Source organism: Toxotes jaculatrix, chromosome 23, assembly GCF_017976425.1.
Source record: "Toxotes jaculatrix isolate fToxJac2 chromosome 23, fToxJac2.pri, whole genome shotgun sequence".
In the NCBI taxonomy this organism is placed as follows: domain Eukaryota; kingdom Metazoa; phylum Chordata; class Actinopteri; family Toxotidae; genus Toxotes; species Toxotes jaculatrix.
Window position 1 is genome coordinate 3,394,118 of NC_054416.1, and position 21,667 is coordinate 3,415,784.

Below are 21,667 nucleotides of genomic sequence, written 5' to 3' on the forward strand. Positions count from 1 at the left end.
GTGATTTAAAAAATAGAGTTTATATTAAAAGGCACCAAACAGGAACAGACATTTTGTCATTATACATTCCGTTCTCATAGGAAAGCTAGAGAGGCTTGATAAAACATGGATCAAGGAAACAAATATGCAGAAATGAATAAGTGTTTAATAAATGCTTAATATATGTAATGTTTTAGATGCTCAGATACATTAGTCATTATAAACATAGCAAACACACCATGAAAATCATGCCAGATTTTACTGCTCCTCTCTCACAGTAAACCAGTAAAGACACTCTTCCTCTAACCACTACTGCTTTTTTACAGCGGAGATAATGAGAGGATCTGAATTTTTCTCGTTTTGTTTAAGATGCGGACTGAAATATGGGAAGATCTCATCCCTGAACCAACACTCAGTAAACGAGTAGATGTGAGACTGAGCAGTCACATCGTAGAAGGACACGAGACCTTCCTCGTAGTCCACAAACACTCCCACGTTCCGAGGTTTCTCTGTCAGGGAAAGACTGACAGGTGGCGCTGTCAGGGCTGCGTACTTTTCGTCTTCGTAATGTACGGTCACCCAGTAGCCGTTGTCTGGGTTCAGTGAGAGCTTCCCCTTTCGGTTTGCATCGCCTCTTGCCACACCGAGGTCCCACCCGGTCTTGTTGCTGACCTCCACCTCCCAGTATGATCTCCCTGAGGTCAAGCTGTTGAGCCCCAGGACGCTGCCATACGTGTCAAATCTGTCAGGGGTGTCAGGAACTTTCTGGTTCTTTCCGCCATCTCTCACTTCCTTCCCATCCTCAGAAAGAACAAGGCACTGGTGCGCAGTAGTTGGGTCCAGCTGTACGTCCACTGTAGTTGAATACAGTAGAATAATGAAAACAGACTCATGATGCATATGGGTAACACACAAACTAATACTACGTAGATATGCTTGGTGTGGTGCTATGGTTTTGAGACACACACCTGCAAATGTGGGAATTCTCTTGAGTTCTGTGGAGACAAATCACATTAAAGTGATAAAATTAAAAACAGACCTTGATTAAATGAAATACAAACTTTGATAAATATAAAGAAGGACTCACCAACAGACGAGAGTTTCTCAAGTTTCAGGTGAATTTGTTCCATCATGGCTGAAGTTGTAGTTCTGAGGGTACCGAAGGAGAATGAAGTGTCGACGCTCGCGTTTTTCCAGTCTCTAAGTTCATCCTGTGTGTGGTTGTAAATGGGAAATATCACATTGTCAGTATGAAATCACTTTAATGCATCAGAAAAAGCTGAGTTGACCTAAAATGTTTCCTGTTAATGCTTTTATGTTATGATGGTTGTTGGGATGCCAGGTGCTCAGGGCTCACCTGCATGTCTGGGTTTTTGTCCAACTCATCGATGGTGCTTTTGAGTTTAGCAATTTCTGTTTCCAGCTTCTGGACCAGATCTTTTGCTTCTCTCTTTACTTTCTGTCTCCTAAAAGTAACATGCAGTGCATTAGGCAGATAGTTTGGATAAAATGTCTGACTGCAGTGCATTTTTTTTTTTTAGCTCTGCTCTACAGTGTGAGGTTCACAGAACCAACCTCTCCTCCAGAGGCTGAAGGGCTTTCTGCCGAGCATCCTCCACAACTTTCATCACCTCGGTGAACACATTGTTGATCTCTAGCCACTCAGCATCCAAGCTGCCCTGAGAGGAGTAATGAACAGTGGAGATGTTAAAGGAATAATAATCAAAGCCATAATCAAAGACGTCATATCTGCTGTAGCTTACCTTGCAGCTTTTTGCTGATAATCTGACTTCGGCCAACTTTTGTTCCCTGATTTGAATTTTCTGCTGGAACTCAGCCCTCCTGCGGTCTTGTTTTGCCTTGAATGAAGATTAATGTTTGTATTGAATTTCATGGCAGTCCATTCAGTAGACGATGAGACATTTTACCTTAATCCAAAAATGTTAATTTCATGGTGGCACCAGATTAAAAGTCCAGAGACATTAGGATTCATCCTCTGGGGAGCCTGGGTCTCTGGACTAATAAACTGATAGTGCCATCAGTGGAGCCATGCTGCTAGGCTATACTGTAACCTCGGAGTATGAGCTGTATTATTAGAGGTGCATTACCTTTAGTAGTTTTTGAGCCTCCCTCTCTTTCTCCTTTTCTTTCTCCCTTTCTGTCTCCGTAGGATGGACTGCTGTTTCCTGAGCTGTGGTTGTTGGAGGCACCGAGACCTCTTGCTCCACCTAAAGGATGAAAACATTCAGTCTAAGCCGGAATGGAATGGATCTATTGATCAAGCCAAGATTGTTCAAAAAAAAAAAGGAGGAAAAATTCTATACAACAGGTAAACTTCAAGTATTATCTGGTGCTTCTGGATCGTTGTACTTACAAAGTGATTCACAGGATGAAGCATGCTTTGCTCCCCAGCATGACAGTGAAACAAGTCCAGCATCTGCTGTGCTTGCTCTGCACCGGAGGAGAAATCAAGCGCTCGACGAGCTTTGTCCGATTTGGCGGCGGTTTGATGAGAACGCTGAGGAGTCTCGAAGACTGCAGGGAAAGAAGATGTTCACTGTCAAATAAAGCTGCTTTGAAATGTTTCTGTATGTTTATTCTTGTTCTTGTGCCGTAGAGAATGAAAACAGTTGTGTACATGGTTTGTTTGTCTCCTTCACAGTAACCTCTGCAGCTGGAGGATACATTTGGGCGGTGAGGGGCTGTGGCACCGGCTTGATGAGGGGCTGTTAGAGAAAAGCAAAGGGTAAGAGTTTACTAACTTTTCCCGATTGTTCAATTTTCCATTGACATTTTCAATTGTTTAATTTTGTCCTGAGCTACTTCTGCATGAGAAAAGTGGTGCAAAAAATGTGCAAAAACAAAAAAATGAAGGGACAGTATTGCACAGCAAGGTGAAGCAGTTTTCCTTTTCATGTCAGAAATGTACTGTACCTGTGCATCAGTGCTGAACTCGAGTGCTCGATGAGATCTGTCAAAGCTGTCACGCATTTGTGCAGAGAGCTGCTGATTTTCAATCACTGTGGGGAAAGCAAATGTTAAACGCAGCTGCTTGTTTTTCTGAGTGTTATTTCCTGTTGTGAATAAAGTGCACTTGTAAAACATACATGATTTGATGATCTTGATGACTGAGGCTTCTGTGGACTCAGGGCTCATCTGGGTGAAGAGGTTTGGAGACACGGGCACATTCTTGTAGGAAGAGGAGGAAAGTGATTAATGTTATCATATAAATCTAACATCTGTTCACAAACACTGCTGTCTTGCATTAGATTATCCTATAACTTTATTATCCATAGTGAATTTTGTAAAACGTTTTTGTGATGAACTGATAATGTGACATGTTCAGCTGAATATAATCTCTTATCTTTGCTTGACAATACCTCCTTCTTGACTGGAGTACTCTTAACTGGTCTGCTGTCATTTTCTTGAGAATTTCTCCAGATGAGCTCTTCCCGCTCTGGGATGCTCTCTTCCTTCAGCCTGCAGCTCTGCTGATTCATTCTCCATCCCTGGTTGGACGTAGATTCGTCCCAGCCATTGTGGCAAACCTGGAAGCTCCTGTCCATCACAGGCTCCTCCAGTTGGATTGGAGGTACCATGTAGGTGAATTTAGGAACGTAACTGTTAAATCTGAATTGCTCGCTCTCAGGGATCCCCATTCCCCTTGGCGTGCATCCCATCTTCCCTTGGTGAATTCTCAGGCCCTTGTAGCTCGTCACTTTGGACCAGCCACAGTAGCAAACCTGGAGACTCATGTTGGACGTGTTGAGAATCTGTAGAAAACAAAAATATGTTTTTATGCATCAAAGATGTGATTTTGATTTATTTATATACATTCCTATGCATTCTGTTCCACTATACATTTCTTGCTTCACATTTATAGATGCAGCAACAATTGTTTCTCAACATTTTCAGGATTCATGAGCAAAGTTTTTACTGTATTCTTACAGTGATCAATAGTGTAGCACAGTGCTGTGTTTTTTGTCTTTAAAATGGTTTTTGTCCTTATATCAGGAAGTGCACACAGACTTGGTTTTGACTTTGCTTTACTAATTTCCTGGGAGAATAATTTGGAGGAGAAATTAAATCCTAATTTAAAGCTTTTAATGTTACATCTACGGTAAAATGTCTTCATTTGCTGCTATTTTGTAAAAGTCATTTTTATAACATTGGTTTCAGTGATTTCTTTGAAAACGACCTGAATGTGTTGTGCTGAGATTAGCTGGTGTTGTGTCGCCCTCTAGTGGCACGGTAGAGTATGGCGTACACTGTCAGCGACTTCCTGCTGCAGCTTCGCACACAGACACAAACTCAGCGGTGAATGTAGATTTTGAAACGGTACCGAATCAGTTTTAACAACGTTAAAGTTTACTGATCACTGGAGGCATATCTTGCATTACAGTAGCACCAGAACCCTGCAGATACAGATGAGTAACGTAAAACTGTAGATTTCGCAAGGTGATACCGCCAGAGAAATGTTTAAAATGCTATTAAATATTAAAAATATTCTCCTTTACGGGCCTAGTAGCACATCCATAAATAATTTCCACAACAGGAAACCTGACGTGTGTTTTGTACACACCCTGAAACTTGCGGTTTATCTATTTTTCATAGCTGCCCTGCCCCCTTTGCTGGCAAGCATCGTCTCGTAGGTCTGTACTGTAAATATAATTCAGCCGGATAAACATTATACATCCGGGATAGCTGCAAGGTAACGGAATGAAAACTTTATATATGACAAAACATTTTGTCAAAAAAATGTAAACATCTCAGATTACTGCGATTTCCTTTGAAACGCATCTAATAATTAAATTAATTCCTTTAAAAAGTTTTTCTTCATGAGGGCGTTATATTATTCTTTCATACAGAGACATCTCAAAACATCAGAAATTCCTGAGCGTATCAGCGGTGATATTACTATTATTTATTTATTTAATTAATTAATCGTAACTAGTTATCACAAAGTGCTTGTTAAAGTTTGAATAATAACTGAGTAAATGATGAATCAGCCCTGCTCACCTTGCAGCCTGCAGCTTCGATGCTCCTCTGACTGATCTGTCCCGTCTCTCTCTTTCTCCAACTTCACTTTCACGTTTCAGTTTCGTTTCATACAAAACAATCCTCTCGCTTTCATTGATCCAAGTGCTGCTCTTGCAACACGCCCCCCCCCCCCCCCCACACACACACACAGACACACTCTGTTATCTTTAAAGAGTTAAGCAACACCAGTCATGGTTTCATAGTTTTTGTCGAACTGACACATCATTTTAAAATGGTGCTTTCAGTTTCCTTAGGTTTTTAATGCTGGGTTTTCTGTAACAAGTCCTGGAAAAGGGAGGTCAGAGGTCAAAAATGATCTCTGGGTTATTATTCCACCATCTACAAGTGCAGCCAAATGCACATGAAAACATTTTTTTAAAAAATCCTTGACACATTTTTGAAATGATGCTGTCGTTCTTAAAGCGAGACAGTGGGACTTGTGTTGCAGTAGCTGTGGCTACAGACACAGTTATGGGATAGTGCTAAATGCTTGAATGAAGTTTTGCCAAACAGTAGTTTTTACATTCAGCTAAAAGACAGTAACAGTAGAGCAAGTTAAGAAGAGTCATAAAGTAACTGTAAACGTACAGAAGCACCAAGCTTAAAACTGTTCTGCTGCTGACGAGCGATGGTAGCTAAAGATTATAGTGCTGAGAAACCTGCATGAATCTGTTCACTTTGCATTTGTGCAAATATGTAAAATACAGTCGACAGTTTCCAGTGGCACCTATGCCAGTTTTTGTGTGTCTCAGTGTTTCTCCTGTGGTTGGACCATTCATTTCTGGGTTGTGGGTGCTGAAAACATCCGAGCCAGTTCCTTCACCTGAAAAATGTTAAACACTCGTTTTAAGCTGGATCCGAAAAAACAAAAACAAAAGAAAACAATACTGTCTCTGGATTGTTTTGAAAGGTGGAGTAAAGAAACAAACATTTAACCAAACTGTGGATGCAACATCTGGCTGTAATAGAACGAAGTGCAATAACATGGAATAGTTTTACTCCACAGGCAGGACATTCCTGTAAGTCAAAACTCTGGTGTACCTTCATGCCAGCAGGGAAATGTGAGAGCTCTGCAGTTTCACAGGCTGCTGAAAAAGAGGAAGGTCACTGTTAGCTACAGCTCCGTAATTTTCCTCATTATTTATCAGTTTCCTCTGTGTCGAATAAACCATAGCACGTACATGATTTGGGCTCCGCCTCAGTTGTGGCTCCTGCTGCTGCTGCAGGATTCATTTTGTTGGTGGCATTTGTTGAATGTGGCACCTGCTGTAAGAGAAAGGTGGAAGGTTTATAATGTGTGAAGCATCTGCTACCAAACGAGAGCTTAAAGATTCGTAGAAGGTCTGCAACCTGTGATAGGTTTCGTTTGTCTCTGCATTTGTCTTTTGGTTGGCCTGCTGTTTCCTGGGTTGTGGTTGCTGAAAACATCCGGGCCAGTTCCTTCACCTGAAGAAAAAAAGAAAAAGTCAAACATGCAGTTCAAACCAGATCCACACATCATAACTTTTTATTGCACCTTTCAGAGTTAGCGAGGAGTCTGCTCTACCTTCATGCCAGTGGAGGAACCGGGCTGTGCACTTTCCCCCACTGAGAAAAAAGTAACAGCTTCAGTTTCATGATTATTTATATTTTAGTTTGTTGTGAATAAACCAGACTACTACATACGTGATTTGGGATCATCTTGTGTTGTGGCTTCTGCTGCTGCAGAATTTGTTTGGGAGATACTTGTTGACTCTGGCACAGTCTGTTAGAGAGACAGGTTTTCAGTGCTTTGCAGAAATGATGTGTATTCTGTACATCACAACAGAGGCACTAGTGCTGTACCTGTGACAGCTTTTGATCCTCCCTGTCTTTCCCCTTTGGTTGGAGCTGTTTTGCAGTTTCCTGGGCTGCGGTGGCTGAAAACTTCTGAGTTAACGGCTTCACCTGAAAAATATGAGTCACTTAACTACACAACAAATAATAGCAATAAGATGCTAAAAGAACATAAAGCAACTACAGTGAGATGAAAATAAGATGTGCAGAGGGTCTGTAACCTGTGTTTGTTTCTCTCTGTGCTCCTCCGTTGGTCGTTCTGCTGCTTCCTTGGTTATGATAGCTGAAAACATCCGGGCCAGTTCCTTCACCTGAAAAACGTTTCACACCTGCCATAAAACTGACCACATGAATTCAACAACTGGGCACTGAGCAAACCAAATGGTAAAAAAAAAATGAGAGAGTTTCTGGAGGGTTGTGATGAAAGAATCAGCTGTACCTTCATGCCAGTGGAGGTATCGGGCGGTGCAGTTTCACAATCTATAAAGAAAGGAGACTGTAAGTGCTGTCCTGATTATTGAGCATATTCCTGTGTTAAATTCACTGTACTGTGACATACTTGGTTTGGGATGTTCTTTTGTTGTGTTGTGTTTGCTGTTCCTGCTTGTTGAACGAGGTCCATTCTGTCAGAAAGAGAAGGAAGATTTCTAATTGAACATTTTAGTTCAAAATGCAGAATATCCGCTAAATATTTATACATGAATACAGCTGTAAGCAAAGAGATTGGTTGATAATTTGTATTATTTGTTTTTTGGTTAAACCCTGTGAAAACAGAATTCACAGAATCCAAAGCTGCAGCATACCTCGCAGGCTCTGTTTGTCGGTGTGATGCTGCTCTTTTTTTCTTTTCTCTCCTCAATATTTTCCTGTAAATCAGGTTTCACTCTCTCTTGACTCGCCTTGACACACACACACAGACACACACAGATGAGATAAACATATTGTTAGTACACTTGTTAATTTAAATCAGGACAACTTACAGGTTTAACACAAAGCCGTACTGAGAAACTAAAAATTGTGATATAAGGTCGTGTCAGTGATTTAACACTCACAACGTCCTTCCTGTCTTTCTTCTTTTGGTGGAGCAGTGTTGCCGGCAGTGCAGGTGGTGGATGCTCACTGGCCGATCCATTCACCTGAAAGATGTTAATTACATTTACACAGGACTTTTCAGTCTGTCAGATGACACCATAAAGAAAACAGGTGCGTGTCACAAGACGCTGCATGTTTAAAGGGAGCAGAAAGGACTGTTTTGTTTTAGGTTCATGGAGAGATTTCTAACAGATGTGCTTTACCTGTGCATCAGTGGAGAAATCCTGCAGCTGGCTGCCTGACTCTGGGTATGTGGCACTTTGGAAAGGCCGTGATGGAACTGCTGTAGTGAAAGGAGGTGATCGGTTCCAACCTTAGCGGCTTTATTATTCAGATTGTCATTCAGAATCTAGTTTGGACTGAATTTTTATCCTGTACATACGTGGTATGGGTTCCTCTGTGGTTGTGGCTGTGGCTGGAGAGCTGATGTTTGATGGCACTGGTGCATTCTGACAGGTGAAGGTGGAGATTTAAAAAGTGGTTCATCAGTAGGTTACCTCACAGGTCACTTAGATTATTTCATTTTATCGTGATGTGATTTATGGTATTTAGAATTAAATAAAAATTTCAGTTGGTCAAAGATTGTTTGCTTTTTTTTTTAATTATTTGATGACATTAGTCATTTGCTGTGGTGTTTTAGTGGCTGTAATTTTACAGTTGGATGCACAGTTGCTCAGATATGACTCAAACACAAACACACCTGTTCCTGGAACGTCTGATCCTCCCTGTGTTTCTCCTTAGGTCGAAGTGCTGTTGCTGGGTACACGGCTGTTGGATGCTCCCTGACCAAACTATTCACCTAAAACATAGAACAGAATAAGATATTAATTCCAGTTACACTCTAATTGAAATATAAATAGAACAGTAAACTAAAGCAGTGTATGTTACCAGTCTGAACATCTTACAAAAATATTTTCATAGTCTGACTTTTCCACTAAATCTGCTCTACCTGCACACCAGTGGAGAAATTCTGCAGCCGACGGCCTGCGTTTGAGTTTGTGGGTCTTTGGGAAAAGCACTGTGGAGTCACAAAGGCTGTAATGAAAGGAGATGGTCAGTCCCAGCCTCAGCTGCTTTACTGATTTGTAAAGGTTTGGTTAAACATACGTGACTGAGGCTCCTCTTTAATTATCGATGCCTTTGGCGCAGATTCCCTTCGCCTGACGATGCTTTGGTTTTCTGCCATGGCTCTACCGTCTGCTGTCTAATAAAGGTAATAAGTCACTAGAAATGCCCAGTAGATGTTAATTCCATATTCATGTTGCTTTTCATACTCTGAAGTCAGAATTTGAACTATTCATGAATCAGCTCTACCTGTGGATGGATGGAGAAGTCCTGCAGCTGATGGCCTGACTTTGACTGTGTGACTCTGTGGAAAGGCGGCTGTGGAGCTGCAAATGCTGCAGTTAAAGGATATTGTCATTTTTAATCATCGCTGCTTTAAATTTCAGATTGATTTTAAAAACCTTTGCTTTGAATAAACAAATAATAATTCTTGGTCTGTACGTACATGGTTTGGGCTCCTCCTTGATTCTGGCTGCTGGTGCATCATCATAACAGCTGTAATTTGTCACCTGATGTTCTTTCATTGATTGACTTCTGATGTCTGGAATCTAATAAAGTCAAAAAGTCACTAAAAATACTTTTTAAAAAATGAAACTTAAAACATAGAATCTGAAGCAGACAGTTAAGTACCTGTGATGATGTTTGATGCTTGGTTTTTTTCTCCCTGCCTCGGACTGCTGTTACTGGCGGTGGACTTACTGGGGGCTCCTTGACCAGTTTGTTTGCCTAAAAGGCGTTAATTCCATCTTCATGTTACTTTTCATTATGTGACACTTTGAAGTCAGAATTTCAACTGTTTATAAATCTGCTTTACCTGTGGAAGGGCGGAGAAATCCTGCGGATGATGTCCTGACCTTGTGGCTCTTTGGGAAGAGCGTTGTGAAGTTGCAGAAGCTGCAGTGAAAGAACATGATCAGTCCCAGCCTCAGCCTTTCTGTTTTTTATGCTGTTACGCAGAATCTTGCTTTGACTGAATTATAATCTTGTACATACTTGATTTGTATCCCTCCCTGATTCTGGCTGCTGCTGCTGCAGCTGGTTTTAGTTCTGGGGAATCCTGTCATGTTAAGGTGGAAAGTTGAAAATAAGTCGATTATACTTATTCAGGGTCATATTAATGATCTGTTACTTATTTTACTACTGAATGAATGAAATAGTTGCTGCGATATTTGAGTCTTGACCAAAGTGGTGGACTGACCAACCAACAAAGTCATAGACTCACACCAATAGCAAGGCTGCTTTTCTAACTGAGCCTTGACTGGTTGATTTCCCTCTTGGAATTGCCAACTTACCTCCTCCTTGACAGTTCTTCTTTGAGCTGACTGAGGTCTCCACTCATCCGCTTCCGTTTTTACTTTCATTTTCCACTGATTTTTCCACTCCTCCTGCTCTTTCTCTGGGATCCTCATTCCCTTTGGAGTGCATCCCCTCTTCCCCTGGTGAATTCTCAAGCCCCGATAAGTCGTTACCTTTTCCCATCCACAGTGACAAGCGTAGACCTTCATGTCTGAGTAGACGTCTGTTGTTTCTGTTTGAGACATAATTCAAGAGATGATTTCAGTCCATTCTTGGAGGATTTTAAATAGAATCATGTGGAAATTAGACAAAATATAATGTTGTTGTCTTTCTCTCATTGGACTGATTTGGCATTGTTAGTATGAATGGTGAGTGATAAGGTCATGGCCTAATGTAGAAGTGGATGACTTGTATGGCTCTTCTACGTGCAAGGTTTTCTATAACCGACTCCCTCTACTTTATGACAATGTTAGGTCAAGATCAGATTCTCAGTTAGCTTTTTCCCAGACACAGCAGTTAATCAGGTGTCTTTCTGTAAAACCCACCAGTCTTGGTAGTGGCGTAGAAATCCAGCTTAATGTCCACATGTTCCCATTGACACCGCAGTTCGCTCTCTACAAACATGACACCTTTTGGTGTGCATCCCATCTTCCCCTGATGAGTTCTCAGGCCATGGTAAGTTGTCACTTTGGACCATCCACAATAGCAAACCTGGAGGCTCATTCCTGCGGTATGTCTGAATATGAAACATATAACAAAACATATTACTAACACTGTGCCTTTTCCTTTTCGGTTGCATCAGGTAGCACTTGCTATAAAACTGTACCCGCTTCCTCTCACTCCACACTCAGCCATGCTCCTCCGTTACCCTTTCTCACTCCTGCTGCTGCTGGAACCTGTAAATTCTTCTACAATAAACCTTTTTTCTTACCCATACCACTCTGTCCATGTCCTGTGTTTGGATCCTTCCTGAGATCTTAACACTTTTTGTGTTTTTGGGTTTTTTTTTATCTTTTTTCTCATGACTGCAACTGCACCGGCAACTCTGACTCATTCAAGAAAAAGCTATTTAACGGGCTGCTTTATCATTCTTTGCACATACTCAGTTTGCTAATTTTAATTAAACAGACCAAGAGATGATAAAGTGTATTAATGGGTTTCCTACCTTGTGTCCTTTGTCTGTGTTGCTGTTACTTCTCTGGCTCTAACATAAATCCCGCTCTGTCAGCATACTTTTTTCTGCTTTCAGTTTCGTTTCCGGGAAAAAAAAACCCGCCAACCGCCCTTTTTTTTTTTTTTGATTAAGTCCAGACATGAATTCATTGTTATGAAATACACAGTAGTGTAGTACAACAATCTGGGCCCTGAACAGAAGCAGCCTCACTGAGCTTCCTTCTCCTTTTAACACCTTCACTGTGATCTGCTCACAGGCGTTAGATGTGGTTACTCAGACATTCACTAATGAAGTGTTTATGTATTTAAGAGGATTAGAACCAACTGACTTTTGGCTCCATTGTTTCAGATACAAGAAACAGTGTGTCAGACCATGCATACAGTCAACAGTAGTTTTTTTTTATAGTGATAAAAATGTCAAACGTGTAGTTTTAAATGTTAAAAACAAGCTTTTAATTCCAGGGGTTTAGAGTGCACGACACGTGCTCATGAGAACACGCCACTGTCAGGGACATTTTGCGTGTCATTTCTATGCATGTCATTTAGCGGTGTCAGGGTGAGGGTTGGGGGAGGGCTTAGTCAGTAAAGAAATGACGTGGCATTAAATAACACACAAAGATCATGGCATTCACACGCCATGATTCCCTTCACCTCTAAACCCCTGGAAATACAAATTTGTGGTTAATTAAAGTCATACAGTATGATTTAGTTTTAAACTTGAGATTTTATTTGCATTTTCATTTTTAGATTAAAAAAAAGAAACGTTTGTTTGTTTGTTGTTTTTTTGTTTGTGTCATGACACCTTGTTGTGTAATCATCATTTATTCAACCCAGACTTTTACAGATGACCGGCTCCTGTTAGTTTCAAGCTCACCACCAATTCCCCCTCCACCTGATATCCTGTCTTACTCAGAACATGTCCATGTCCTGTTCACATTGTTTCACAGCAGAAATAATCAAAGGATCACTGTTTTTATCACCTTTTTTCACATGTGGGCTGAAATAAGGGAAAAGCTCATCGGTAAATGAACACTCAGTAAAAGAGTAGATGTGAGACTGAGCCGTCACATTGTAGAAAGAGACAAGACCTTCCTCATAGTCCACAAACACTCCCACCGTCTCAGGTTTCTCTTTCAAGGAAAGACGAACCGGTGGCGCTGTCAGGGCTGCGTACTCTTCGTCCTCGTAATGTACGGTCACCCAGTAACCGTTGTCTGGGTTCAGTGAGAGCTTCCCCTTTCGGTTTGCATCGCCACTTGCCACACCGAGGTCCCACCCTGTCTTGTTGCTAACCTCCACCTCCCAGTAAGATTTCCCAGAGGTCAAGCTGTTGAGCCCCAGGACGCTGCCATAGATGTCAAACCTCTCCGGTGCATCATCAGCTTCCTGATCCTCGCCTCCGTCTCTCACTTCTTTCCCATCCTCAGAAAGTACAAGGCGTTGGTGTGCGGTGGCTGGATTCAGCTTTACATCCACTGTTCAGTACAAGTTGAAAGTGATTATATGATCTAAACAAAAGTCTGTTTTTCAAAGATATTGTTAGGAAGAAAGAATCTATCACGCACCTGTAAACTTTGGAACTCTCTTAAGTTCTGTGAAGTGAACAAATAGTTTTAGATCAATTAAGTCATCATTATAGCTTTTAACCACCAGTGATTTAGTTATTACCAATGGGGGTCAGCTTCTCCAGATGCCGTTGAATTTGTTCCATCATAATTGCTGAGGTTTTTCTCATGGTCCCAAAAGACACTGATGTGTCGAACTCTACCTCTGCCCAGTTTTTGATGTCATCCAGGTCTTGAAGAGATGGATAACTCTGAGAAACAGAAAGACGGAGATCAGCCAACAGACAGACAAACTGGCAGTAGTGTCAAATGTCTCTCACCTGCAGGAAATGGATGTGATCCTCAAGTGCGGATATATCATCCAGCTCAGAGATAGTCGTCTTGAAGCGGCTGATCTCTGCTTCCAGATCCTTTTTTAGGTCTTCTGCCTCTTTCTCCACGACCTGCCTTCTGTCCTTCAGTGGCTGAAGAGCTCTTGCCTGGGCCTCCTCCACAACGGCAAGCACAGCGGTGAACACAGCCTCAATATCCCACCACTCGTTCTCCATCTGGTCCTGAACAACAGAGAAAATCAAACACTGTCCATTTGCAATTTGACCTCTTTTTTTTTTCCTCAGAATTAAAACAACTTTAATGATATTTAAAGGGAAACTGCTTACTTGCTTATTCTGTCTCAGAAATTGCACTGAAGCACCTTTGGTTTGATTTGAAGAACACATGCAGCTGTGACTACAGGTCTCCCTTGCAACTTACCTTGCAGCTCTTTAGAGATGTATTAATTTCTTCCAGTTGTGTTTCTCTCCTCTTAATTTTTGCTTCTAATTCTCTCTTGGTGTTTTCAAGTTTAACCTGTTGTAAACAAAAGAGTAAATCAACATGTTAACTACAAACATCCTCCTTTCCTTTCTACATGCTGGGATATAACATGATGAAAATTGACAACGTTATGCACAAATATTTACTATTGTCAAGACCTGAATAAAAAAAATGGTATATGTTAATTCACCTTTTTCTTCTCCCATTCGTCCTCAGTAGAGACAACCTCCTCTGGACCTTCTTCGAGACAGCGAACACAAATGCATGTCTGCTGCTTCCTGCTGTACAGCTCCAAGGGGCGTCCGTGCTTCAGACAAGCCCTGTCATCCAAGTTCTTCACAGGCGCCACCAGCTTGTGGCCCTTCAGCCTTTCAGTCGAAGAATGATTCTTCAGGTGGGTTGAACAAAAAGAGGCAAGACACACAAGGCAGGACTTCTTAGCCTTCAGCTTTTGCTCTATACAAACGTCACAGGCCACTTCGCCATCCTTCCCAGTGTACACATCGTTGTTTTCCTCTTGAGTCTTTTTCTCCTTCTGCTGTTGGACAATGTCTCTCAGGACAATGTTCACATTCAGGATTCTGACTTGAGGTGTCTTGCATAGGGGGCACACCTTGTCATTGTACTGAAAGTTGGAGTTCAAACATTTTTCGCAGAAGGAGTGTCCACAAGATGTAGTGACAGGATTGTCAAATGTGTCCATGCATATGGAGCATGTTAGATGCTTCTCCAGTGAGCAGGTCTCACTGGATGATGCAGCAATGGAGGCCATATCTGATTAAAGACACACAGACACAGGTTTGCTTGTGCAGGTAATAAAACAGTTAATTATAGAGTATGTTACGTCTAACTGCTTGTTTGGGATTACATAGATTAATTTTACTGTGCACATTTCAAAAGTCAAGATGACAAAGCATATTTCAACAAGGAAACACCAATAAAATCTCTCTGAGCTGTTACGGTGACACACCTGCTGGAAAACTCCAGCATTGGGTGCGTGTGTGTTTGTGTTAAATGGCAGTGGAATAAACAAAAGCGTAGAGACGTATGCAACAATCAAACACTCTCACAGACCATCAGTGAGGCAGACAAAATCCTATCTAACACAACAGGTGATCACACAGGATGGCATATATTAAAAGTGCCTTTCAAAGTAAAAGAACAGTCACCTGAAGTAAAAGTAGAAATCAGTTATTTCCTTTAATAGAAGCATAACTTAAAGAATGTAATCACAAATTGCATTTTTCTAGAGTATATCATTACCTTTTAGAGACGCTCCTTATCTCACAGCTTGCTGTCTCTTCCTCTCTCTCCCACCTGATCTGTGTGTGTGTGAGAGAGAGAGAGACCTTCCTTTGGGCGTTCCTGCCTCTGTTAAGTTTCATTTCTATTCCCAAGCCCAGCCCGTCATTTCCTTCATTCAAAGAGGCAGGGCAGCATGCAAATGGGCAACCAGAGCATATGTTTGTCAGCTGCAGGGTGTGTGGCATTGAACAAGTTTACACAGATCAAATACTGGACTGGGCACGAGGTTTTGCTGGGACACTTACTGCGGCTTTATGTTTACAGCCCTGTCTGTTGCTCAGTGTTAACTCTGTTTTTACTGGAATACTGAAAGTGAATCAGCTTCTGAGGCAAAAGCAACAGCAATTTATTGGCATAAATACAGTGTTTGACGGTTTATTCATTGCCTGCATATTCATCAAAACAAAAAAGATTTAAACATAAATATTGTAATGTATGTAAGGTCACACTATCCTTAACATAAATTACATCATCATCCAGGCATAAGTTACATTCATACAATATATTCTCAGTGAGTATGATCATAAACTGGAGTTTTATACATTTACTTGACTGTAGCAATTTTAAAGCAAACACGGCATCAGTTAGGCGTGAAAAAAAAATCAAAATAAACTTTGTTCCACTGCTCTTGTAGGTGAATCGTCAAGATGTTCGTCCAGTCATTAAGACGTAGCCGTGTACAGAAATCTCTGTAGAGACAAAGAAAAGATCAGTGGTTGTGTCTAAGGTAACATAAAAGAAAATATGTGATTATCCTGACTGATTCCCAATGTATAGACTTTTGACGCGGACCTGCAGGAAGTGGAGGTTGTCTTCAGTCTCTGAAAGCTGCTCAAGCTCAGCGTTTTTCCTCTGCAGCTCAAAGATTTCGTCCTCCAGCTGTTTGATGAGTTCTTTATTTTGTGCCTGTGCGTCTTTTGGATTTTCTCCACTTTGGTCTTCGGAGAGCTTCATTTTTTCAACTTTTCTCAGTCTCTCTTGAATTTCCTGCTGAAGTTTCATCCTTCTCCTTTTTAGTTTACCCTGTGGAAAAACATAATGTCAGCAGAGCTACAGCGGCTTGTGAAAACCTACAGACAGCGTAATTTATTTAAAAAAGAAATCAATGCTCATGTCATTGTTGCATTGTTCTCTCAGTGGTGAGTCTGTGCAGTATGTTGTAATCCTGACCACCCCTTCGTCACATTGACAGCTGATGCAAAGCAGATCTGCCTTTATGTCACTAAATCAAAGTTGTGGTATTTCTGTGTAAATGAAATGAGAACATGTTTGAAATAATCATGTCATGCCGGTGGTTTTTGCTCGTGTTTCTTTCAGTTAAGTCCAGATATTCTGTTGTCGTATAAATGATGTTTATGCCACTATGAGAAACTGCTGAAAGCTTCAGCTTAGCGTTTGGGTTTCTCAGAAGCCCCACAAACATGAAACCATGAACATATACAACGTTTGTAAAAAGCAGTGCAGAGGCTACCAGTGTTCTGTACTGGTTTGATGTGTTTCAGAAACTCGTGTTAAACTTTACCTTCTTCTTTGTAGCTTCCCTGTCAATAGGAAAAATGTGATGGCCCCTATGTTCTGTCTGGGCGCACATAGCACAGATGCATGTTTGGTCACTCCTGCAGAACCGGTCTAATTGCTTCCCATGCACTCTACACACAGAGTCCTCCAGGTTCTTCACCACACTGATCAGAAGATGGCGCCCAAGATCTTGACTTTGGTAATGTGGCTCCAGATGAGTGTCACAGTAGGAGGCCAGGCACACCAGGCAGGACTTAACTGCGCGACGCTTTGCTGGGCAGAAGTCACAGGGAACCTCTCCAGCTTTTAAAGGCTCAGTTGCTTCCTCAGTTTGTACTGTTTGGTCTGTTTTGAGCTGCGGCCTGGTGGGGAAGAAGGCCTTGCAGAGGGGGCACTGACAGGCCCCATGGATCCTCCAGTATTCTCCAATACAGCCCAGGCAGAAGCAGTGACCACAGGGGAGGGAAGCAGGGTTGGTGAACTCATCCAGACAAATGCAGCAGTTCGGAGGCTCTGACATCAGGTCAATTCTCAGTGTCCTTGTGTGTTCACATACATGCATGTAACAGGGATGATTTGGTGTGCATATATTCCACCGAATGCTGAACAGTAAATCTGTAGAGAAAACAAAGTCCTGTATTAGCAAACACAAGACATTCATAATTCTTTAGCATCGGTGTAGCAGTCAAATTCAGGTTCTGGTAAAGCTTGATAAAGTGCGTGAGGAGGAGAGGTAATGTGACCGGTTGAGAGATGCATTGACTTTATGTTACAGAATTTGTCATGTACACGCGTAGGACTGGATTATCCTGATTGTACTGATCAGAATCAGCTGTTTGAACATTTTTCAGTTATCACTTTGTTTGTTGACGTTGAAATACATAACATTTTTCTCCCATAGCAAGTATGAGGGTATTTAATCCAGTGCACCTGGATTAAATACCCTCCAGCTAACAGTATTAATCACAGACTGTATATGGCGTTCATTCAGCAGCGTGATGAGGATCCTACGTCAGAGCCATGTGGTAATTTCAAAATATTGCACATGCTCCAGCCCTTCAGCATTGAGTATTCTCTGTGATCTTGGTTAAAGATAAATTGAAGATAGCCTGTTGATTGGTATAACTGTCTGTAGTACAGACAGTAAAAGTATTTACTGTGTGTACTACAGATACATCTCTGGATGTGGAGTTAAGTTTTGACATGTCTCAGTCTAAACATCCTGAGTGTCTGAAATTCTTTTTCACAGTTTACATGAACCATAAAACAACTTAAACAAGTTCTTGTAAATGTCAGCACACAGCTTGACACCTCCGTCTGACAAAAGTCTACTGTAAAACTTAACTTATGAATACGAGACCATTAAATTAAAATATTAAATTCACATACCTTTCTTTAACAACTGCCAGCTTGTGTTTCCTGAGGCAGTATTGACTTGAATAACAGAGTTACACTCTTATCGGGTGGTTCCACCTCTAAATAGGTGTAGACACACCTTTTGCTGCTGGGAATGAGGGCGGTCTCGCTGGACTCTGTCATTTCCTGGATGCTCATAAACTCATACTCAGCTCAGGAGTGATGTTTCCTCATAAACTTTAAACATGTTTAGTAACGGAAGCACACACAGTTATGCCTTATTCAACTTTTAATCCAGTGAGGAACATCAAGAAACATTCACTGAAACATCCAAATTTGTCATGACAGCATTGCAAAATTACTTGATATACAGTAGTTGATTAAACCTTCACCTGAGAACTCGATTTTAATTCAGGTCCAAAGTTACTGGATGCAAATGATCAATTTGAATTGATTGTTCACTAAAACCTGGGAAAGTAGGTTACTAACTTAGCAATCACTCAACATTGCTTCCAAGACTTATCAATAACTAACTACATTACTTTTCCAGTTTGAAATTACAAAAAAGAAAACAGTTAAAGACAAGTAATTCTCTGCTTTCCATACCCAGTGTTCCCAGTTTTGAATTTAACACCATTACATGCAATGTAAACTGAATTTGTGCCATGTAACACAGACAGGAAGAGGAACTGATTTTAAAACAATCAGTTATTCGTTTTTTAAATTGGCCCTTTCAGAACATGTGGACAACATCATACCTTAACCTTTAATGATGTTCAGATTTTGATTGATCGAAAGGTTTCATCTTAGTGGGCCTCCACAGAGAAATTGTGAGTTTTGACCTCACAGCAATTTTACACTGTTCAGTTATTGTTTAGCTTTTTCGAGGGAGCGAAAGAGAGAAAAGAGAGATGCTTCATCTTGTACATAAGTTATAATCAGGGGCTCAGATTTCTTTGCCCAGCTGTACAGATAAAAGTACGGGAACAGTTTCTCTGTGAAAACCTCTCTTGTGAAAGAGTAAATGTGCAACTTCTCATTCACATTGTAGAAAGAGACTCTGCCTTCCTCGTAGTCCACATAAACTCCTATATTTCTTGGCCTGGGACACAAGTGGAGGACAGTGTAGAGTGTGCAGTTAACCTTATAATCGTAACCCCTCTTTCCTATGGCAAAGACTCCATCTTCTCTTTTCAGAGTGACCCTCCCTGTTCTGGTTACTGTTTCCTTGGCAACACCAACATCCCAGTCATTTCTAAGGCCAACTTGGACTTCCCAGTAGTGGCGTCCAGAGGTGAAGCCGTTCGTCCCTAAAACCATGGGACAGTCAAACCTCTCTGAGTCATCAGACAGAGAGGGGCTTGCAGTTTTGGAGTATTTCAAACGTTTCCCAAGTTCAGTCACCACAAGGCCGTCGCCAGCAGTGGCCTCGTTAAAGGTGACTGACTCTGAAAAAAATAAAGTTTTGTTAACAATGGAATTGAATAGGAAGAATAGAAAAGTTGTACGTAGACGCTCACCTTTGTACTGTCTCATTCTGGTCAGTTCTGTAAGAATTGAAAACACAGCTTAATTATGGGAAACTCGCGATATATAGATACGTTTTCATGAATGAAACAAATGCAGCAGGGATTTACCTGTGTTTGTCAGAGTTTTCAGTTCTGCTTGAAACGTGTGCACAAGATGAGACATGGCTCTCCTCACAGTCTGCACACACAGGTCTGAGTAAACCCTGATCTTTGACCAGTCCTTGGTGTCTGTTATGGCGCTCAGGGCCTGCAGAGTCTGAGATGATTCACAGACACATGAGCATGAGTGGCATGTTGCTATACTTATTTTCTTTTCTTTTTTTTATCCCAACCATTTGCACCCAAGCAGACATTTTCTGGTAGTCAAGTGTTTAGTCACATAACACATGACTATGATATTTATAATTGAATTCAGCAGTCAGTTAGCTTAGCTTAGCATAAAGACTTAAGTTGGAGGAACCAGTTAGTGCACCTATAGCATTTAGTTGAATCTGGCAGTGAACACTTGGTCGCTCATGGGGGCGCTGGTGTCGACTAACCTGCAGAAGTTGAAAGGGGTCGTCGTTTTGTGAAAGCTCCTCCAGCTCTGAGTGCTTTCTCTGCAGCTCTGAGATTTCGTCGTGCAGCTTTTGAATCATTGCTTCGTCTTTCTCCTGTGATTTTCTGAGCTTTTCCTCTATGTTTGATTTCAGCTTAGTTTGCATCGCTTGTACTTGGCTCATCAGCGTATTGAAGAGCGTATCACTGCCATTCATCTCTTCCTGAACTTTCTCCTAGAACCATAAATCATGTCATTAGCATAGATTAATGTTGAAGTGTAAAATTTTGCATGAACAATATTAGCTTCAGTACTCACTCTGCTCATTTGGGAGGCATGTGTAAATTCCTGAATCTTTTCCATTCTGTCCTCAATCATCATTTTGATCTTTTCTTTTTTGGACTCAATATTTTCCTAAAATGTAGAATTTCACGAGAAATGTGAAACACCAGTTATTTCTAAACAAAATAAACATAATAAATGAACTGTCTTACTTTCTGCTGAGCCCCTTCTTCTTCCACAGGCACTGTCTCGTGGTCTTTGTGGTCCGTCTCGCTGCACAGCAGACAGATGCACACCTGCTCACCTCGGCAGAAAAGCTCCAGGATCCTCTCATGTTTCTCACACATTCTCTCCTCCAGGTTCTGCACCGGGTCGATCAGCTTGTGTCTCATCAGGGAGGGAACCCTCTGGTGAGGCTCCAGGTGAGCATCGCAGTAGGACGTCAGACACACCAGGCATGACTTCTGGGCGTTGAACTTAAATTCTGTGCACACATCACACTTAACTTGCCACGGTGCATGAATGCTTTCAAGTGTGTCCACTTTTCTCTTCTTTATTTGGGTTGAAATCTCCTCAATGACTGAGTTTGTGGAGATCTCAGGCCTCACGTAGAATCTTTTATTACAAGTTGGACAGTGGCATAGCTCGCTGTTGTCCCAGTGCTCGCTCAGGCAGGTCTTACAGAAGTTGTGACCACATGGTGTGGTGACTGGGTCGCTGAAGACATTCAAACAGATCGCACACTCGAAATGATCTTCTGGCAATGAGGCGAGGATACTGAGTGATGACATTATGGCACTTCTGTGGGATAAAATGTGATTTATATGCTTAAAATATTTTTTTGTTTATTTCAGGCTTTTTCCATCTTGTGCAGCGAGATATCACAACTCCATGTTTTTGACTGAGCTTAGCTGAAGAAAGACACAAAAACTGGGAAAAAGGCCCAAAAAGGTAAATAAGTCAATGGAACCAAGTCTATTTTTAGGCTGTTTACAATGCGAATCCTGACCCGCCCAATGAATCATTTTCACATGAATCACACGCATCTTAACCCTGCATTATATCCTTACAATTTCATATTTTAAAAGCAAAAAACAGAAAAACAGCAAAATAAGTTGAAAGAATGACTCACCTGATCCTTCGTCGTTCTGTAAATTCTAGAAACCAAAACTGTCTTTCATATGCAAGAATATACAAAGAAATTAAGGCACCGCAAACAATTCAGTGCTCGTGTCTTACATGAGAATGCATTCAGACGAGCGGAGAAGCTGTAGCAGCTCCAGTCTCTTCAGTGGGTG

General features: G+C 41.3%; 5 protein-coding genes across 9 annotated transcripts; all 5 read right to left on the reverse strand.

The window, feature by feature from the left end:
• Positions 1–40: 40 nt before the first annotated feature.
• Positions 41–5,077, reverse strand: LOC121176864 (E3 ubiquitin-protein ligase TRIM21-like). The gene is made up of 13 exons (XM_041030975.1): positions 4,999–5,077; positions 3,360–3,752; positions 3,087–3,168; positions 2,914–2,999; positions 2,618–2,705; positions 2,354–2,514; positions 2,088–2,207; positions 1,743–1,838; positions 1,555–1,658; positions 1,337–1,445; positions 1,067–1,190; positions 948–974; positions 41–833 (listed from the first exon to the last, which is right to left on the reverse strand). Exons 2-13 carry the CDS (start codon positions 3,732–3,734, stop codon positions 289–291), a joined length of 1,917 nt encoding a protein of 638 aa, XP_040886909.1. The 5' UTR covers positions 3,735–3,752; positions 4,999–5,077; the 3' UTR covers positions 41–288.
• A 183-nt stretch (positions 5,078–5,260) lies between these two features.
• On the reverse strand, positions 5,261–11,527 carry LOC121176863 (mediator of DNA damage checkpoint protein 1-like). 5 transcript variants are annotated; one of them, XM_041030972.1, is made up of 25 exons: positions 11,453–11,527; positions 10,833–11,023; positions 10,284–10,519; positions 9,985–10,048; positions 9,806–9,885; positions 9,622–9,717; positions 9,437–9,539; positions 9,241–9,326; positions 9,034–9,130; positions 8,876–8,961; positions 8,627–8,725; positions 8,309–8,375; positions 8,130–8,206; positions 7,887–7,970; positions 7,638–7,733; positions 7,394–7,457; positions 7,274–7,314; positions 7,056–7,145; positions 6,844–6,945; positions 6,685–6,763; positions 6,566–6,606; positions 6,370–6,465; positions 6,201–6,285; positions 6,061–6,107; positions 5,261–5,842 (listed from the first exon to the last, which is right to left on the reverse strand). In XM_041030972.1, the coding sequence occupies exons 2-25, from the start codon at positions 11,008–11,010 to the stop codon at positions 5,795–5,797; spliced, it is 2,142 nt and encodes a 713-aa protein (XP_040886906.1). In that variant the 5' UTR covers positions 11,011–11,023; positions 11,453–11,527; the 3' UTR covers positions 5,261–5,794. The 5 variants fall into 5 exon arrangements, with proteins under 5 accessions (XP_040886906.1, XP_040886908.1, XP_040886907.1 ...); XM_041030974.1 differs by having other exon boundaries at positions 6,061–6,104; positions 6,201–6,282; positions 8,130–8,209; XM_041030973.1 differs by having other exon boundaries at positions 6,201–6,282; positions 8,130–8,209.
• A 493-nt stretch (positions 11,528–12,020) lies between these two features.
• LOC121176867 (E3 ubiquitin-protein ligase TRIM39-like) lies at positions 12,021–15,164 on the reverse strand. The gene is made up of 7 exons (XM_041030977.1): positions 15,105–15,164; positions 14,032–14,615; positions 13,779–13,874; positions 13,346–13,579; positions 13,129–13,276; positions 13,026–13,052; positions 12,021–12,935 (listed from the first exon to the last, which is right to left on the reverse strand). Exons 2-7 carry the CDS (start codon positions 14,611–14,613, stop codon positions 12,370–12,372), a joined length of 1,653 nt encoding a protein of 550 aa, XP_040886911.1. The 5' UTR covers positions 14,614–14,615; positions 15,105–15,164; the 3' UTR covers positions 12,021–12,369.
• A 310-nt stretch (positions 15,165–15,474) lies between these two features.
• On the reverse strand, positions 15,475–18,096 carry LOC121176869 (E3 ubiquitin-protein ligase TRIM47-like). Its single transcript, XM_041030980.1, has 4 exons — positions 18,054–18,096; positions 16,669–17,279; positions 15,939–16,169; positions 15,475–15,835 (listed from the first exon to the last, which is right to left on the reverse strand). Exons 2-4 carry the CDS (start codon positions 17,224–17,226, stop codon positions 15,809–15,811), a joined length of 816 nt encoding a protein of 271 aa, XP_040886914.1. The 5' UTR covers positions 17,227–17,279; positions 18,054–18,096; the 3' UTR covers positions 15,475–15,808.
• Positions 18,097–18,323: 227 nt separating this feature from the next.
• On the reverse strand, positions 18,324–21,645 carry LOC121176865 (E3 ubiquitin-protein ligase TRIM39-like). The gene is made up of 7 exons (XM_041030976.1): positions 21,502–21,645; positions 20,582–21,170; positions 20,406–20,501; positions 20,089–20,322; positions 19,658–19,805; positions 19,541–19,567; positions 18,324–19,468 (listed from the first exon to the last, which is right to left on the reverse strand). Exons 2-7 carry the CDS (start codon positions 21,158–21,160, stop codon positions 18,888–18,890), a joined length of 1,665 nt encoding a protein of 554 aa, XP_040886910.1. The 5' UTR covers positions 21,161–21,170; positions 21,502–21,645; the 3' UTR covers positions 18,324–18,887.
• Between the last annotated feature and the right edge of the window lie 22 nt (positions 21,646–21,667).

What these genes read in the sequence shown, in the direction of transcription:
- LOC121176864 (XM_041030975.1), bottom strand. Translation starts at nt 3,734, where the DNA reads ATGAGTCTCCAGGTTTGCTACTGTGGCTGGTCCAAAGTGACGAGCTAC. An exon ending in TGAGAAACTCTCGTCTGTTG is followed by an intron (nt 975 to 1,066) that starts GTGAGTCCTTCT and finishes TTGTCTCCACAG; the next exon opens with AACTCAAGAGAATTCCCACA. An exon ending in GAGAATTCCCACATTTGCAG is followed by an intron (nt 834 to 947) that starts GTGTGTGTCTCA and finishes ATTCAACTACAG; the next exon opens with TGGACGTACAGCTGGACCCA.
- LOC121176863 (XM_041030970.1), bottom strand. Translation starts at nt 11,010, where the DNA reads ATGAGCCTCCAGGTTTGCTATTGTGGATGGTCCAAAGTGACAACTTAC. An exon ending in AGAAAGACAGGAAGGACGTT is followed by an intron (nt 7,734 to 7,886) that starts GTGAGTGTTAAA and finishes GTGTGTGTCAAG; the next exon opens with GCGAGTCAAGAGAGAGTGAA. An exon ending in GTTCCTCCACTGGCATGAAG is followed by an intron (nt 6,466 to 6,565) that starts GTAGAGCAGACT and finishes TTTTTTCTTCAG; the next exon opens with GTGAAGGAACTGGCCCGGAT.
- LOC121176867 (XM_041030977.1), bottom strand. Translation starts at nt 14,613, where the DNA reads ATGGCCTCCATTGCTGCATCATCCAGTGAGACCTGCTCACTGGAGAAG. An exon ending in CATCTCTAAAGAGCTGCAAG is followed by an intron (nt 13,580 to 13,778) that starts GTAAGTTGCAAG and finishes TCTGTTGTTCAG; the next exon opens with GACCAGATGGAGAACGAGTG. An exon ending in GAGAGTTCCAAAGTTTACAG is followed by an intron (nt 12,936 to 13,025) that starts GTGCGTGATAGA and finishes TGTACTGAACAG; the next exon opens with TGGATGTAAAGCTGAATCCA.
- LOC121176869 (XM_041030980.1), bottom strand. Translation starts at nt 17,226, where the DNA reads ATGCATGTATGTGAACACACAAGGACACTGAGAATTGACCTGATGTCA. An exon ending in GGGAAGCTACAAAGAAGAAG is followed by an intron (nt 16,170 to 16,668) that starts GTAAAGTTTAAC and finishes GTTTTTCCACAG; the next exon opens with GGTAAACTAAAAAGGAGAAG. An exon ending in ACAACCTCCACTTCCTGCAG is followed by an intron (nt 15,836 to 15,938) that starts GTCCGCGTCAAA and finishes TTGTCTCTACAG; the next exon opens with AGATTTCTGTACACGGCTAC.
- LOC121176865 (XM_041030976.1), bottom strand. Translation starts at nt 21,160, where the DNA reads ATGTCATCACTCAGTATCCTCGCCTCATTGCCAGAAGATCATTTCGAG. An exon ending in AAGAAGGGGCTCAGCAGAAA is followed by an intron (nt 20,502 to 20,581) that starts GTAAGACAGTTC and finishes TCTACATTTTAG; the next exon opens with GAAAATATTGAGTCCAAAAA. An exon ending in GAAAACTCTGACAAACACAG is followed by an intron (nt 19,568 to 19,657) that starts GTAAATCCCTGC and finishes CAATTCTTACAG; the next exon opens with AACTGACCAGAATGAGACAG.